This window comes from Pseudonaja textilis, chromosome 6 (assembly GCF_049901715.1).
Source record: "Pseudonaja textilis isolate UNSWEBS1 chromosome 6, rPseTex1.2, whole genome shotgun sequence".
In the NCBI taxonomy this organism is placed as follows: Eukaryota; Metazoa; Chordata; class Lepidosauria; order Squamata; family Elapidae; genus Pseudonaja; species Pseudonaja textilis.
The window spans coordinates 44,799,253-44,817,171 of record NC_141995.1 but is presented as its reverse complement, the minus strand read 5'-3'; the positions used below and the strand labels follow the sequence as shown (position 1 = coordinate 44,817,171).

Here is a 17,919-nt window from a genome sequence, read left to right as displayed (position 1 = left end):
GGGATTAAACAGTTGTATTGTTTTGGTATGCTGCTCTTTCTTAACCCAGTTACAACAGGGATGCTGTTGGTGGGTGCATTTGGGGATTGTGTGATAGCTGTCTTTTTCAAAGACAAGGAGTCTTGCAAGAATTACCTATGCTCATGTATGCTGTCTTTGATTTTCTCATAGAAAAGTCTGGAAATCCAGAATACACATGCTTTAAGATAAACAATAACAGTGTTTGGTAAGCCATCAGTGAGTAGGTAAGAATAGAGAAATGTTATTCTAAATACTACCAAATATAAGACATGAAACAAAGATCCTCCTCTATTTCTCACAATTTATTTATTTGATTTGTCAATTGCGTACAAGATAATAGGTATAAACATAAACATAGTTATGAATATATGGATACATATAAGAAAAAAAAGAAACAATAGGATAAGTATGGTAGGCATGTTTGTGCGCTTATGCAGGCCCCCTACAGACTTCTTAGGAAAAGGGGTGAGGTCAATAGTAGACAGTCTAAGTTTAAAGTTTTGGGGGTTTGGGGAAGAAACCACAGAGTCAGGTAGACTATTCCAGAAATTGACCACTCTGTTGCTGAAGTCGTATTTCCTGCAATCAAGTTTGGTGCGGTTAACCATGACTTTGTATCTATTGTGTGCTCTTGTATTGTTATGGTTGAAGCTGAAGTATTCCTTGACAGGTAGGACGTTGCAATGTATGATTTTATATACTATACTTAGATTGAACCGAAGGTAGCGTAGTTCTAGCTTTTCTAGGTCTAGAATTTCAAGTCTGGTGGCATAAGGTATTCTGCAATGAGTAGAGGAGTGGAGAACTCTTCTTGTGAAATATTTTTGGACTTTCTCTACTGTATTAATATCAGATACATAATGTGGGTTCCAGACTGATGAGCTGTATTCAAGTATTGGTCTAGCAAATGTTTTGTATGCTCTAGTTAATAATGTGATATTACCAGAGAAAAAGCTTTGTAGGAGTAGGTTAACAAATCTTAATGCCTTTTTGGCCATGTAGTTACAGTGGGCTCTAGCACTTAGATAATTTGAGATGAGTATTCCAAGGTCCTTGACAAAGTTTGGATCATCAACAAGGTCTTGACTATTCAGCCTGTATTTTATTTTCAGATTTTTTTTTTGCCAATATGTAAGACAGCATTCATTTGTTGAGATTTGAAGTTGCCATTCGTTTGACCATTCTGATACATAGTCAAGGTCTTTTTGAAGGGTGGCAGAATTATCTGTGGTGTTGAGTAGCTTTACATCATCAGCGAAGGAAACGCTATTGCTCAACAAAACATCAATACAAAGTATTTATTGTTGGTTCATCAGGTATCTTCATGACTCACATTTGTGACAAAGTTCTTCTTTATGTCCAATTCCTTTGCATATCTGATTTGTAGGTAAAAGCTGGTTATCTCCTAACCCATCTCGTAGTGATAGAAAGCAGCTGCCATGAGTTAGGGAATTAGGCAAAAAGTGAGGAAAACTCCCACAACCCATCGAGGGTCAAATTAGTGACCAATTAGGATTACAGATGTGGCCACGTGACATGAACTACATTTCCCAGGATACCTTTAACTACACTTACCATGATGCATTCCCTTAAGGGGACAGTTCATAATTCCTAAGTAACTATCCAATTCCCATAGACTGGCTGGGACAGCACACCTGGTGTCATAATGTTCTGTTGCTTGCATTTGTGTTATGTTGAATTCTAGTATGACATGGTCACTCTCACCCAAGGTTCCTGCAGTTTCAACTCCCTCTATCACTTCTTTACTGTTTGTAAGAATTAAGTCCAGTATGGCTGTTCCTCTAGTTTCACCCTCTACCTTTTGGACAACAAAGTTGTCAGCTAGGTTGGTTAGGAACTTATTTGATTTCTCACTTGGTGCAGAATTAGTTTTCCAATTGATATCAGGATAATTGAAGTCTCCCATTACAATTGTTGTGTGTTTCCTGCATATGCTTGTTAGTTGGCTGGCAAAAAGGACATCTATTTGTTCTGCTTGATTGGGTGGCCTATAATACACACTTATGGCCATGTCATTCTTTTTTTCTTTTATATTGACCCATATGCATTCCAGGAGGTTTTCATCTTTGGTTTCATGCATTTCTATAGCAATATAGTGCCTTAGTTGTTCCCTTCTCCTGACAGCTCTGTGCATGCACACATCTGGAACAGGCTCCAGCTGTTCTTCTTTCCCACATTTCCGACTCCAAAGGCAGCTGATAAATATCAGATGGCCCTGGCCCCTCTCTGCCTCTGACACAGAACACCCATCAGAACTTTCCCCAGACTCCAGGACTGGCCCAAGTTCCTCCCCAACCTCCTCACTGTCTGAGCCTGCCACCACCTCTGCTGGCAGCTGGGAGGCCACAACACTTGGATGAGAATGCATCAAAAGAACCATGGTAAGATTACATGGTATAATATAAAAATTCTGCAACTGAAACTCTCTTTAAAAAAGAGTTCTGGGAAACCATCTATGACCACTCCCTTCCACTTACAGGTTTCTCTTGTTTCTTTTATTTGTGTCAGAAATAAACCAGAACCCTTTCTTTTCATCTTATCTGCCTGTCCATGATATATCAATCTCCAATTCAGCTTTCCAAATAAATGCCATATATATGAAGTTAATTCTCCTTATTTGAATACAGACTGGATGCTTGGAAGGGATCATTTCATTTTTACTTTAACCCCTACATTTGGTCAGAAGAATTTCATAATCAATATAACCCACAGTTGAAGGAGGACTTTATATATCTCCTCACTTCATCACTGATAAGTTTCAGCTCTGATAAGTTTCCAAGCTTGTGGAATATTAAAATATATTTTCCCCTTACTGTATCGCTTTGGTCCATCTTCCAAACAAAAGGAAAGTGTTAAGGTTGCATCATCTTCAAAAAACTCTGTCGCAAAGGCATCCCACCACAGGTTGTCACTGTCCTGAGAGAGAGAGAAATGTTCTTTTAACAGGAAAGGTATACTTTATTATTTTAAAAACAATATCTGCTCTTATCTAAATATCAAGAAAGGGAAATTACTATGTATCAGTAGTCTACATTTAGATTTACAGCCTAAGATTGTAGATATTTAATAAAGTTCTAACCAAGGACTTAAGAATTATTAAGGTAAGATCTAAGAATATAGGCAATTCCAAGCAGGGTGGGATTTTAGGAAAGTAGGGTGCCCAGATCTGATAAATTCTATATCACTGAATATAGAGGAATTTTTAAAATCTTTTTGAGGGCTCCAGGCAGGATTGGTATAACAATGGATTTCATTTTCCATAAGAATCCAACACATCCCAGTATTCAATTCCCAGTATTTCATAATTTATTATTATTTTAAAATATTGCTAATATTGCTAATGAGGAACCTCTACATTGACAGGGGGAGTTAAAGACATTGAATAGGACAAGTGGTGGGATTCAATTTTTTTTACTACCATTTCTGTGGGTGTGGCTTGGTGGGCGTGGCAGGGGAAGTATACTGTAACATCTCCAGTCAGAAGTGATATTTTCTGGTTCTCCAAACTACTCAAAATTTCCACTACCTGTTCTCCAGAACCGATCAGAACCTGCTGAACACCACCTCTGGATAGGACTGTGCAATCAAAGTCCTGCCCCTCTTAGGGTTTCTCATGTATGAACAAGGAATAAAACCTGGACCACACAATTTAGGAGAACCTCTTGACTTTTATGACCCCATACATCCAGGATGCCTTTATTAATAATGAAGAATGCCTTGCATCTTACTTATAATCTCATTTGCTAACATATCAAACAAATATTTTAAAGAATAATTTTATATTAAATAACCAAATAAGATAAATGTAGATATGCAGTAGGTTCCATCTCCAGTTTATTATTTGTGCTTTGCCTTGACAGACAACATCCTGATCAAGGCTTTCAGTACATTAAAAAGAAAGCTAGATTTTCACTCTTTTTGTTCAAACCTGAACCCTGCTTGTGAATGTGATCCTATTTTCTCTATTTTCTATTTTCACCCAGAAAAAGATCAGGATGTCAAGTTGTGAAATATTGATTCATGTGAAGTTATTAAAAAAATGATTAAGATAAATACAATTACCTCAGCCATCATACTTATCATGCTAAAATAAATGCTGCATTGCAATGATGCTTCAAACAGGGTGTAATATCTAGAAATATTACCCTACAACAAGCAGTGATCCTATATTTCCATAAATGTTGGCACACAGTCACACTTCCCAAGAAAAATACATGTAGAACACAGATCTCAAAATCATAGGCAGTTGAGTCAGATAGAAGTAAAAAAAAACAGGCTTTGCAGATACACCAATAAATCCTTCCTTCCTTCCATCCTCCCTCCCTCCCTTCCTTCTATATGAGAGAGAACCAATCAATAAGATATACAATGCATTCATTGAATTAGTGTTATGTTTACAGCACACCATCTTATTCACATTTGTATGTCTATGTGTATGTGATAGAGTGGAATGACAACATACATGTCACCATACAAATTAGCTAATTTGTTTCAGTTGAGCAGTGCCATCATCATAGCTTCTATCGGACATCTGTCCTTTTCCACCATAAAATGTAGTTGAAGTATTTCTTTTTAAATCAAGTTTAAATTACCCTTAAGTCTTGTGAGTTTTGAAGGAGAAAAAAGGAGGGAAATTGAAGAAATAACAAGGACAGAAGAAGCTGCAGGAGGTAACGAAAGACAACAAAGAGGAGAGGAAAGAGAACAGGATGAGAGAGCAATCAGAGAAGAAAGACCAAAGGAACCAAGGGAGATGAGAGTGACAAGAGTAACAAAAGCGTATCTTAAATAAAGACATGGAAGAAGAAATAAAATTAATGACGATTAATATAAATGGACTATTTAACAAATTAAAGCAATTAAAATTGGACATAATTTGTTTGCAAGAAGCGCATATTAAAAAACAACATGAGAAAATATTCGATTACCCTAAAAATGGGAAAGTATATACTTCTCTAGCACAACAAAGCAAAAGAGGAATAGCATTATAAAGGACACTATAAAAATGAAATTAATCTATCAAGACAATGATGAGAGAGTACTGATGGTGGAAATATTGATGAATTGTAAACGAACATTACTAGTGGCAATTTATGCACCAAATGAAAATCAAGAAGAGTTTTATGATAAACTACATAACAAAATAATAAAACTGGAATATGAAAATATTTGTATTATAGGAGATTACGATGCAATAGTAGATGTAGAAATTGACTATAAAACCCAAAAGGTAAAAAAAAAAAACAAACAGGAAAATATTACCAAAATCATTCTTTAAAATGGCAGATGAATTAGCAATTCAAGACGTATGGAGAGAAAGATATCTGAAAAACAAACAATACACATTTTATTCGAACAGACATCTATCCTGGTCTAAAATAGACATGATGAGGGCAACAACAGAGTTAATTACTAACATACAACAAATAAGTATTGAAACAAGTACTTGGGCAGATCATAATCCAATTAAAGTAATATGGAAGGGACAAAAGAAGAGGTCAAGATGGACAATGAATAATTCAATACTAGGAGAAAAAGTATATTGAATATATGGAAAAAGAATTGAAATTCTTCTTCAAGAAAAATAAAAAAGAGGAAACCTCATTACAAAATGTATGGGATACAGTCAAAGCTTATATAAGAGGACTAACAATAACATATACTGGAAAGAGAAATACAAAAGATATTAGAAGAAGAATATAAAAAACTGGAGAAAGAACTTCAAAAAAAAACCGCAAAAAAAGGAAATGCAAAATAAAATGAATTTAACAAAGCACAAGATGGAAATAATAGATAAAGAAGAACTAGCACAAAAAATAAAAAGCTTTTGAAAATACAAATAAACCAGGAAGGTGGTTAGCATATAGATTGAAAAAAGAGAAGGAAAGGAAAGAATCTCTCAATTAATGGATGATAAAGGGAGCCTCTGCAATAGAAATGAAGACAAAAAAGAAATAATACAAAAATATTGTACAGAACTTTATGAAGAAGAGCAAGTGGGGAAAGGAGAAATAAAAGAATATTTTAAAAAAGCAAAACTACCTAAAGTACCAGAAGAAATTAAAATAATGTTAGAGGAAAGAATCACAATGATGGAATTAACAGAAGCAATTAAAAAGACAAAATAATGGGAAAGCACTAGGGCCGGATGGCTTGCCAGCAGAACTGTACAAAACCCTGCAGGATTTTTTAAGTGATATACTATTAGAAGTAGTAAATGAAATACTAATTGAGGCAAAAATACCTAACTCATGGATGGAGGCATACATTACTCTCATTCTGAAAGACAATACTGATTTACAAAAAAACTTTATAGATTAAAAACTATAGACCAATATCAATATCACTATAAAATATTTGCATCAATAATGGCTGAAAGATTAAAGAGATACTTAAATCAATTTATACATTCAGATCAAAATGGGTTCTTACCTAAGAGACAAAAAAGGACAATATGAGAATAATTTTAAAGACTTTGGAATATTATGAAGCACACCCTGAAAAACAGATGGTGTTGATATTTTTGGATGCACAGAAGGCCTTTGACAATGTGAGCTGGCAGATTATGTTGACACAAATGGAAGAAATTGAGTTTGGGGAAAGGTTATCAAAATGATTAAGATAATATACTATAAACAATATGCAAAGGTTAATGGAAAATTGATGGAAAAAATCATATTGAAAAAGGAATAAGGCAAGGATATCCTTTGTCACCACTGTTATTTGTATTAATACTAGAAGTGCTAAATAGAAATATTAGGAAAGACAAGGAGATAAAAGGGATTGAAATAAGAAAAGAGGATTGGGATTACCTAATTGGGAAATATACTATCAGGCCATGGTATTAATCTGGATGAAAGAATGGATAACACTGAGAAATAGAAGGTTGTTAATTCTGGAAGGATATGATTTGCAAATGGGTCAGCATGCATTTTTGTGGTTTGGGAGATTTTACATACATGGTTTGGGAGATTTTACATACATATTTTACATACATGGGTATTTTCAAAGACATATTGTCAGGAATGCATTGTTATTAGTATGGGAAAAAACTAGAGAACAACATTATATGAAGATGGGAAAAAATAGAGAACAACATTATAGGAAGATTCCAGTTTGGCTATCAACAATGGAAGCACTTATACATCCAAATCAGAGGTAGTATTCAGCAGGTTCTGACCAGTTCTGGAGTACCAGTAGCAGAAATGTTGAGTAGTTTGGAAAACTGGCAAATACCACCTCTGACTGGAGATTTTACAGTATCCTTCCCCTGCCTTGTCCACCAAGCCATGCCCACAGAACCGGCAGTAAAAAAATTTGAATCCCACCACTGATCCAAATGTTTGTAAAATGGGATTCATATACACAAATACAATCAAGATATGAAAAAGATATTAAAGCGAAAGGGATTCATAAGGAGTTGACAGAATTAGATAAAATATTAACAGGGATAAGTTGATTAAAAGATTGCATTGTTATTTACTAAGTGTTAAACTAGAAGAACAAGTTAAAGAAACAATGATAGCATGGGCAAAATTTTTTCGATATGCTATAGAATTCGATAAATGGCAGAAGCTATGGGATAGGAATTATAAATTAACAATATTGACAGCAAATAAAGAAAACCTGTACAAGATGTTTTATAGATCACACTTTGCATCAGCAAAATTAGTTAAGATATTCAAAGATAAATCAGCCAAATGCTGGAAGTGCCACCAAACACTGGGAATATATATGTGGTGGCCTTGTATAAAAGCTAAAATATATTGGACAAAAATACACACATGGTTGGAAAAAAATGATAAAACAAAATATAGATTTGAAACCTGAAATATTTTTATTAGGAATGGTACCTGAAGGTTACAGTAAAGAAAAAACATATTTAATTATACATATATTAACAGCAGCTAGAATTGTATTTGCTCAGAATCTGAAAAGTGATAAAATACCGACAGAGGGAAAAGTAATTGAGAAAATATTTGAATGTGCAGAAATGAATAGGTTAACATTGGTAATCAAAGAAAAAGAAGTAACGGAATATTATATAGTATGGGATTTATTTTATCAATGGTTGGAAAATAAAACAAATTAAAATGAACTAGATGAATATATAAAGTGATAAGATAAGATTGTTAAAAATAGATATATTTAATAAAAGTTATAAGAAAATGTGATTATTGTTGTATTGATAAGAAAAGTATTAAATATAATTGTAAGCACAAGATATATATACCCAGTCAACACAGAGTTGAAATGAAATGGAATTATTGTAAAATATAAAATAAAAAAATAAAAATAAAACCTTGTGAGTTTACCCTTGACATTCAAAACAAGGGAAGAACTATGCAAACTAGCTAATAAATATTGAGATATACTTTTTTTTTTTTTTACAAAATTGTGATTATTCTGAACTAGAAGATTAAAATATACTTTAACTCAATGTTTTCAGCAAGTAAATAGCATAAAATTCTTCTTGAGTTGCTTTGAAAGAAAATCAGTCACTGAATTCTTGTTGAATTGCTTTGAGGGGGGGAGGGAGGGGGAGAGAAAAAACAAAGTGACTATATATTCCCAATTAAAATGACACATACTACATTTGCCACAGAATGAAATTGTATGTATAACTCCCTCCCTCCAAAGTATAACAACAAGAGAAAAATATAATTTTCATTTTTAAAAGAAAGAGTCAAGGCTGCCCTAATCATCCTTAACTCAAGCACTAACAGGTTACCTGGGATTTTCTGGCAAAGTAATTATTTTCAAATTCAACAATAATGAGATATTTCCATGGCAACCATTCTTTCGCGTTGCATTAATGCTCTCCAACACTGAAATAACAGGCAAAAAATTAATACTTAGGAAAGTACTTTAAAGAGATATTTAAAGCAAATCTTGTAATCTTTTAAAAAATTCTCTCTTTCATTTGAAGATAGGTTTTAATGGAAAACAACAAGGAAAATTAAAATGGAATTTTTTAAAAAAATCTCTAGTTAGTGTTTAATGGTTATGGGTAAGTTGTCTTCTGTGGATTTTCTTCTTTCTTTTTTCTTTCCTTTGTCCCTTCTTGAATATGTGGAAGCTAGAAGATATAAGCTTCTGTATTTTCTTCTCTAAGTTATATATTTTTGTGACATTCCCCAAATTTTACTCAAACTCAGAAAGCTCCAACTGCCCAAAGAGCTGCTGATTCAGTTCTACAGAGGAATTATTGAGTCTATCATCTGCACCTCTATAACTGTCTGGTTTGGCTCTGCAACCCAACAAGACAGACACAGACTTCAATGGATAATTAGAACTGCAGAAAAAAAAAATGCTACCAACCTGCCTTCCATTGAGGATCTGTATACTGCACGAGTCAAAAAGAGGGTTGTGAAAATATCTACAGACCTCTCACATCCTGGACATAAATTGTTTCAACTTCTACCCTCAAAACGACGCTATAGGTACCGCACACCAGAACAACTAGACACAAGGATAGTTTTTTCCCAAATGCCATTACTCCACTAAACAACTACACTGCTCAAAAAAATAAAGGGAACACAAAAATAGGACATCCTAGATCTGAATGAATGAAATATTCTTATTAAATACTTTGTTCATTACATAGTTGAATGTGCTGACAACAAAATCACACAAAAATTATCAATGGAAATCAAATTTAGCAAGCCATGGAGGTCTGGATTTGGAATTACACTCAAAATTAAAGTGGAAAAAAACACTACAGGCTAATCCAACTTGGATGTAATGTCCTTAAAACAAGTCAAAATGAGGCTCAGTAGTGTGTGTGGCCTCCATGTGTCTGTATGACCTCCCTACAATGCCTGGGCATGCTCCTGATGAGGTGGAGGATGGTCACCTGAAAAATCTCCTCCCAACCTGGACTAAAGCATCCCCAACTCCTGGAGTGTCTGTGGTGCAACATGACATTGGTGGATGGAGCGAGACATGATGTCCCAGATGTGCTCAATTGGATTCAGGTCTGGGGAACGGGTGGGCCAGTCCATAGCATCAATGCCTTCATCTTACAGGAACTGCTGACATACTCAGCCACATGAGGTCTAGCATTGTCTTGAATTAGGAGGAACCCAGGGCCAACCGCACCAGCATATGGTCTCACAAGGGGTCTGAGGATCTCATCTCATTACCTAATGGCAGTCAGGCTACCTCTGGCGAGCACATGGAGGGCTGTGCGGCCCCCTAAAGAAATGCCACCCCACACCATTACTGACCCATTGCCAAACCAGTCATGCTGGAGGATGTTGCAGGCAGCAGAACGTTCTCCATGGCATCTCCAGACCCTGTCACGTCTGTTACATGTGCTCAGTGTGAACCTGCTTTCATCTGTGAAGAGCACAGGGCACCAGTGGCAAATTTGCCAATCTTGTTGTTCTCTGGCAAATGCCAAACGTCCTGCACAGTGTTGGGCTTTAAGCACAACCCCCACCTGTGGACATTGGGCCCTCATACCACCCTCATGGAGTCTGTTTCTGACCATTGGAGCAGCCACATGCACATTTGTGGCCCGCTGGAGGTCATTTTGCAGTGCTCTGGCAGCGCTCCTGCTGTTCCTCCTTGCACAAAGGTGGAGGTAGCGGTCCTGATGCTGGGTTGTTGCCCTCCTACGGCCTCCTCCACATCTCCTGATGTACTGGCCTGTCTCCTGGTAGTGCCTCCATGCTCTGGACACTATGCTGACAGACACAGCAAACCTTCTTGCCACAGCTTGCATTGATGTGCCATCCTGGATGAGCTGCTGCACTACCTGAGCCACTTGTGTGGGTTGTAGACTCCGTCTCATGCTACCACTAGAGTGAAAGCACTGCCAGCATTCAAAAGTGACCAAACCATCAGCCAGAAAGCATAGGAACTGAGAAGTCGTCTGTGGTCACCACCTGCAGAACCACTCCTTTATTGGGGATGTCTTGCTAACTGCCTATGCTTTCCACCAGTTGTCTATTCCATTTGCACAACAGCATGTGAAATTGATTGTCAATCAGTGTTGCTACCTAAGTAGACAGTTTGATTTCACAGAAGTGTGATTGACTTGGAGTTACATTGTGTTGTGTAAGTGTTCCCTTTATTTTTTTGAGCAGTGTAATTCCCAATGTCAAATTATTTACTAAGTCTGTAATACTATTCTTCTTCTCATCCTTCCTAGTACCTACCTCTTCCCACTTATGACTATAATCGTGTTGCTTGTATCTTTACAATTTATATTGTTTTGTTTCCTAGTATGATTCGATTGCTTATTAGTAACCTATAACTATCACTAAGTGTTGTATCTTCTTGATAAATGTATTTTATTTTTAATTTATGTACACTGACAGTATATGCACCAAAGACAAATTCCTTGTGTGTCTAATCACACTTGGCCAATAAAAATTCTATTCTATTCTATTCTATTCTATTCTATTCTATTCTATTCTATTCTATTCTATATTAAGATGGAATCTTTTGGCCATAGTCCAATTCTTACCATAGACTTTAAATAGAGATGTGACTTTGCAGGCACATCAAATTAGCAGTTAAGGGGCAAGAGCAAAAAAGATGAAGCTCAAGGTCAATCAACCATTTTTCTGCTTTGCACATGAAACCTCCAAGTTAGATTAGGTTAACAATCCGAATTGTTCTAATTTTAGACTAGTTCAATTTTAGGTCCCTTTCAGACATTGCATTTGCATAGCACCAGACTGCTGAGAAGAGCTGCTCACTGTGAGTTCAGGGGCACTGAGGTGAAGTCCAGTGGACCAAGATCGGCACCTGGGAGCTGAGTCATTAGTTGCATATACATTGTATTTGCATACCACCAGAGACTGCTGGGAAGAGCTGTTCAATGTGAGTTCAGGAAGACTGGGAGGAAATCCAGTTGACCAAGGTAGCGGCCATCTTGATCAGTTTCCATCCATTGTTTCTTGTCCTGCCCTTTGGTGCTTTGGAAAATAAATTGAATACTTCCTCTTTGTGGCAGCCTCTCAAATATTGGAATACTGCTATCATGTCTCCCCTAGTCCTTCTTTTCTCTAGACTAGCCAAACCCAAATCCTTCAACTGTTCTTCATATGTTTTAGCCTCCAAGCTTTTAATCATCATAGTTGCTCTTCTTTGCACTTTTTCCAAAGTCTCAGCCAGGGGTGGGATTCAACTGGTGTTACTACTGGTTCGGTACTTACATTTTGCGTGTGCGTGTAATACAGTGAAAGCTGTGCCTCCTGGATAGCTGCTAAGCTCTGTGCGATTATAAAGGGGGATCCTAAAGACCCTCCACTTGATGAGACGTTAGTTGTGGTGGCCAAAGATGAAAGTCAATGTAGAGAATTATGTGAAGAGCCGCTCTACATGTGCAGCAATGAAAATGCAGCCAGGAAAACTGCCTGGTCTACTCCAGCCCATAGTTAATCCCAGCCACCCCTGGGAAGAAATAGTGATGGACTTTATCATAGAACTTCCAGAAAGTGGCAGGAATACAGTCATTTGGACAGTGGTGGACCTATTTTTTAAGCAAGCACATTTTACTGCTTGTCCTGAATTATCGTCAGCCAAGAAGTTAGCAAAGATGTTCATCAAGCAGATTTATAGACTTCATGGAGTGCCACAGAGAATCATCTCAGATTGGGGAGTGCAGTTTACCACCAAATTCTGGAGAAAGTTCCTACGGTCCAGGGGCTGAGCTTGGGGTTCCATCCAAGTATGAACGGAGCTGCAGAACAAAAGAACCCAATGATGGAGCAGTACCTGAGGTGCTATGTACCAACAGGACAATTGGACCTATATGCTGCCTTTTGTGGAAGTTGCCTACAATAACGCGGTCCATAGTAGCACTGGCTTAACCCCATTCTGGGTCATTAGTGGAATGGACTCCATGTCGATGCCTGAACTGCCTAGAGAACCTCCCATCTCGATGTCCTTGGCCAAGTGGATGGACTCACTTTGAAAGAGGCGGGAGAATACTAAGTGGGCACTCATTCAAGCCGCTGAAAAATACAAGTGTCAAGCAGATAAACACCTGTCACCACAAATCCATTTCAAAGTGGGTGACCAGATCTACCTGTCTACTAAATACCTTAGGCTGAAGCTGCCCACAAAAAAAAAAAAAATCATAGGGCCATTCCCTATAGTGAAAGTAATAAATCCAGTTACTGTGCAGCTAAGTCTCCCTTGCTTACCGGGTAAAATGCATATGGTGTTTCATAGCAGCTTATTGAAACTGGCTGTGTTCTCCCAACTAGAGACCAACCAGCTCCCAAACCAATAGTGGTTGAGGGTGAGAAGCATTATGAAATTTTAAAAAATCCTAGAGTCTAAGTTAAATAGGGACCAACTACAATATCTTATTCATTGGAAGGGGTATCCTTTGTCTGAGGCCACTTGGGTAAAAAGTTGCGATGTAAAAACGAATAGATTAATAAGACAGTTTCTTGAAAAATTCCTTGATAAACCAAAAGGACCCCATGGGGGAGGAAGAGGTGGTTAGTTTGGGCAGATTCTAACCTGTCACTTGTTTCATTTCAGGATGTTTTCATCACTTGAGGAGAGGCAGCCTATCAGCCCCGGATTCATCTTGAATTAGTTTTAGGGCTGCCACTGGGGGATTGGGCAGCTGTGGGAATGAGAGAGTAGTGACAAGGGAGGATAGCCACAGCAACATTATTTCATCAGAGCTCAAAGCCAAGTCACTGGAGTTTGGAGGGGATTGGAGAGCGTGGCTTGAGGATCATCAATAGGGGCTGGGTGTGTGTCATGCCCATCAGAATCTGATTCTGAGTGGGAGGCTGAGCTGCTGACAGGGAGTGGGAGTGTGGCTCTGTTGGCTGTGGAAGAAACTGGGGAAGGGCACAGTCTGGCTGGGCAGAGCAGGGGAGAGGTAGAGCAAGGGAGAGGGAATTTGGAGGAAGACCCAGGCCCACCCCCTCTTCATCCTAGGGCACGTAGAGAGGAATGGAGAATGGAGCAATGTGAGTTGCATGGCTTACAGGAGAGGAAAAGGCCCTGATTCCCTTCATTAGCTGCATCTGGGAACACAGCGTTTAAAAAGGAAAGCAACTAGTTGGAAGCAAATTGTAAGTTATCTGTTACTGTCGAGGCTTATCTGGGTTCCTGGTGTCTTGCCAACTGTGTGTATTTTGCTGGCCTTTCAAGTCTGGAATTCCTTCTCCTGGCCTGTCAAGTTAATTACTACAGCAGTGGTTTGTGTGGATTTTTATTTACAGTTTGTATGTACTTTGTTTTCGAACTGAATTTCCTCCACTTAAAGACTGTTCTTGGGAGAGTTTTTTCTCTAGCTGAGGGTAACCTGGACATTGGGAGAAAAGTTGGAGGTATTAAAGGGACTCTTCTTACTTATGTGACTGTGTTGCCTTTGTGCCACGTCCCGGGTCATCACAGTGTGAGTTTTAGTGTAGCAGGGGAAAAGGCAGGAATTCAGATTCGGGTTTTCCCCACATGTGACAATATGATTTCTCTAATAAATTCTTACTTGGATGGACTTTGTTTCTGTGTGCTGAATTTGGGATGGAGAGTTTGGTTGGAATGCTGACATACAGTTTGTCTATCAAACTCATCTTGTGATGATGCTGTCTGTTATACAGTATCAAGTTTGTGTGTGTGTGTGTGTGTGTGTATATATACTGTATATACTGTACATACTGTATGTATGTATATATATATATATATATATATATATATATTGTGTGTGTGTGTGTGTGTGTGTGTGTGTGTGTGTATGTATATGTATGTTTTCTGAGGTTCTCGCTGGTATTTGTATGTGGATCTTTGGTTGTTTGGGTTTTCTCCTGCGTAAGATTTGAAGTATCTAGGCACGTTGATGAAGTCTCATTCATCATCTTCAGGCTTCTGTCGAAGACAGAAGCCTGAAGATGATGAATGAGACTTCATCGAAACGTTGCCTAGATACTTCGAATCTTACGCGGGAGAAAACCCGAACAACCAAAGATCCACATGTATATGTATATGTATATATATAAATAAATAAATATAAATGTGGAGGGGCAAGCGTGAGGGGAGGCGACGGTGTCCAGCTGCAGCCATAGCCTGCCAGCCCCTTCGGACAGCACAAATACCACTAATTCCGAGTATGGAGGCATGTGCTGTGTCTCCTTTGCAGAAGGGGGTAGGTGGGAAAGGCCTGTTTCAATCAGCACGTAGCAGTGTAGTGCAGGGGCTGGCAGAAGAGAGAGAGAGAGAGAGAGACAACCTCTTCATTCCTGTGCATGTCTTTTCACTTTTCATTAAGTGTAAACATGTGTGTGTGTGTGTGTGTGTGTGTGTGTGTGTGTGTGTGTGTGTGTTGTGTATGTGTAGCGGAGCTTTTCCCAAGTCTTCTCGCTGTCCTGAAAAGCATATATTTCACTGACAGCATGTATTTCACTGACTGGGTTGTGTGTGCAATCATTACAGGGAAGAAATTACATCAAAGAAAGTTCATTGGACCTTTCCCTATCATTAGGATCATCAATCCAGTGACAGTAGAACTACTTCTTCCAAAAACACTGAGGCAAATCCACCCAGTATTTCACATTAGTTTACTCAAACGAGATGTAATATCACCCCTCAGACCACCTCCATCCACACCACCTGTTTCTATCATGATGGAAGGTGAACAACACTTTGAAATCAAGGAAATCCTTGACTCTAGGATCCACAGAGGAAAAACCCAATACTTAGTTGCTTGGAAACATTTACCCTCATCCCAAAATGAATGGGTAGCTAAACACCATGTTAGGGCTCCTACATTATTGTAAAATTCCACTCCCAATAACCTAACAAGCCTTGTTAACATACTATAATAGTATTTTTTTCTATCTTTTCACAGGTGGATATTTCATTTTTCTAAGGTGGGCAGCATGTCAGATCTCTAAAAGTGATACTGCCATTCAAACGGGAGAAGAGGGTCTTGAATTCAATTCATTACTATTGCCTGTGACAACTGTTATTTTATAATTTGTATCCTGGCGCCGAAGCACCTTGAGATTTTCTCACCTCTTGGGGAATGTTTAGGGGGGAGGGCCATGTGAGTTGTTTCACTTTGAAAGCCAGCAGAAGATAAGTCATGGGAATGTATGTTTATCTGTTTCGCAGAGCGGCCAGTACAATAGCATCTTCACACCTGTGCATTGGCTGAATCTGCATCTGGCTAAAGGGAGGGGTCTCTACCACTTTAATTCTACTTGTCTTGCCTAAGGGTATTCAGACTTGCTTTCACTTCTGCTTAATAAAAGGTTCCTTTTGAAATACTTTGTTTCAAGAGTCTTCACTTTCTTAAGTCAGAAGAGGCAATCCTTACATGCTGTCTTTTTTCCAGCAGATATTAATTTCAGTCAAGATCCATTCCTTACAAAGCAGAGTCAATTATTTAAATGAGCCAGTACCAGCATTTATTCCATATTCTAATAGTCTAAATTATTTTCCAAGTTCTTTAATTCAGCTCTGTGATTTTAGTCTTTTAGTCTGGTTCCCCAGAGTTTTTTTTTTTAATAAAATGAGTTTCTTATTTCCACCTCTGATAAGTGTGTGACAATAGTTAAAAGTCACAGCCCTCCACGGGATATCAAATTCCTTTTCCTCCTCTGTAACACTCTAGGAGTCTAGGAATCACTTTTTCTTTCATCAGTAGATGGCGCTCTCAACTTGCTTTTCAACAAAAATCTCAGAAGTGCTTATTTTCGCGGCCTAAACAATTATGCTTTTAGAGTCTCTTATCACTGATTTTTTATTCCTTGGGGTTATTTTGTAAGTAAAAGAAGAATCATCTCACCCAGCAACAATTTCTATTCATCGCTCTGTTTGCTCCTGCACTTTCTTAGGTGTTCAGAACTGCCCCCCCCCCCCCCCCAGTTTGATGGCAGCCATGTTGACTGACTGCTGTTCCTCCTCATCTTTGGATGAAGGGGGTTTTCCAAGTCAGGGAGGAGAGATGAGGTTCTCCTTGACCTACAAGGCCCCTATTACTTCACCACCCCTACAGGCTGGCTACGGCTCCTTTCAGAGCCCTCCAATGGGGAGATCTTGGGGCAGGGCCGCAGTGCTCGTGGTCCTTGCCTCCAACACCACCGGAAGCAAGCCAGAAAAATGATCACAGCCTCCTTAAAGTGTTGGGGCACTATCCCCTCCTGTAGGGAACCATTAATCACCGCCTGAGACCACACACCTGTCACTTCCCGGGAAGCTTTCAGAAGCCAAGAAGAACATGGGTCTAAAATACAGGTGCTTGCATGCATACTCCCTAGGACCCTGTCCACATCCTCAGAAGTGACATGGTCAAACTGTTTCCAGATAACAGGGCAAGAACCTGCCTCAGGGGTTTCCACCAGCAATCACACCAGCATCTAACTGGGAATGAAGTCAAGTGATTTTTTTCTTCCAGAAAATCCAAAAATTCCTCAGTGTGCCCCTTCAGGTGGACCTCAACCTCAACAGTCAGCCACATGTTCAGACTGAGTTTGGCATTTTTGTCTACCTATCAAGTCCATGCCAAGGACCTGTGATTGGCAGATTTGGATGTTTGATTGTTTTTACAGATATTGCCGCAGAATGGAAGTTGTTCCAAGTAAAGCTGCCTTCTGAAATTGATGGTGAATTTGTCAATTGATGGTGAATTTGTTGTTTGTCAAGTGGTGTTTCAGTTGTTTTTGGATTGCACCCAAAGTACCTATTACTAATCGTACTATCCTTGCTTGCTTTTCCCACAGTCATTCTATTTCTATTTATAGGTCTTTGTATTTTGTTATCTTTTCCAGTTTTTTCTCTTCTAATCTGCTGTCTTCATGCACTGCCTCATCCACCATCCAGAGTTTTTTGTCTTTCTTATCAATAATTGTTTAGGCTGGACTGTTGTGTGACCGATTATTGTCATTGTTATTG

General features: G+C 38.3%; 1 protein-coding gene across 2 annotated transcripts in view; it reads right to left on the bottom strand.

Moving 5' to 3' along the window:
• Window positions 1-17,919, bottom strand: part of LDB2 (LIM domain binding 2) — a 128,791-nt gene that overhangs the window by 91,508 nt on the left and 19,364 nt on the right. For both annotated transcript variants that reach the window (XM_026699739.2, XM_026699740.2), the window contains exon 2: window positions 2,856-2,958. In XM_026699739.2, coding sequence (XP_026555524.1) covers window positions 2,856-2,958 — 103 coding nt within the window. The remainder of the gene's footprint in view (window positions 1-2,855; window positions 2,959-17,919) is intronic.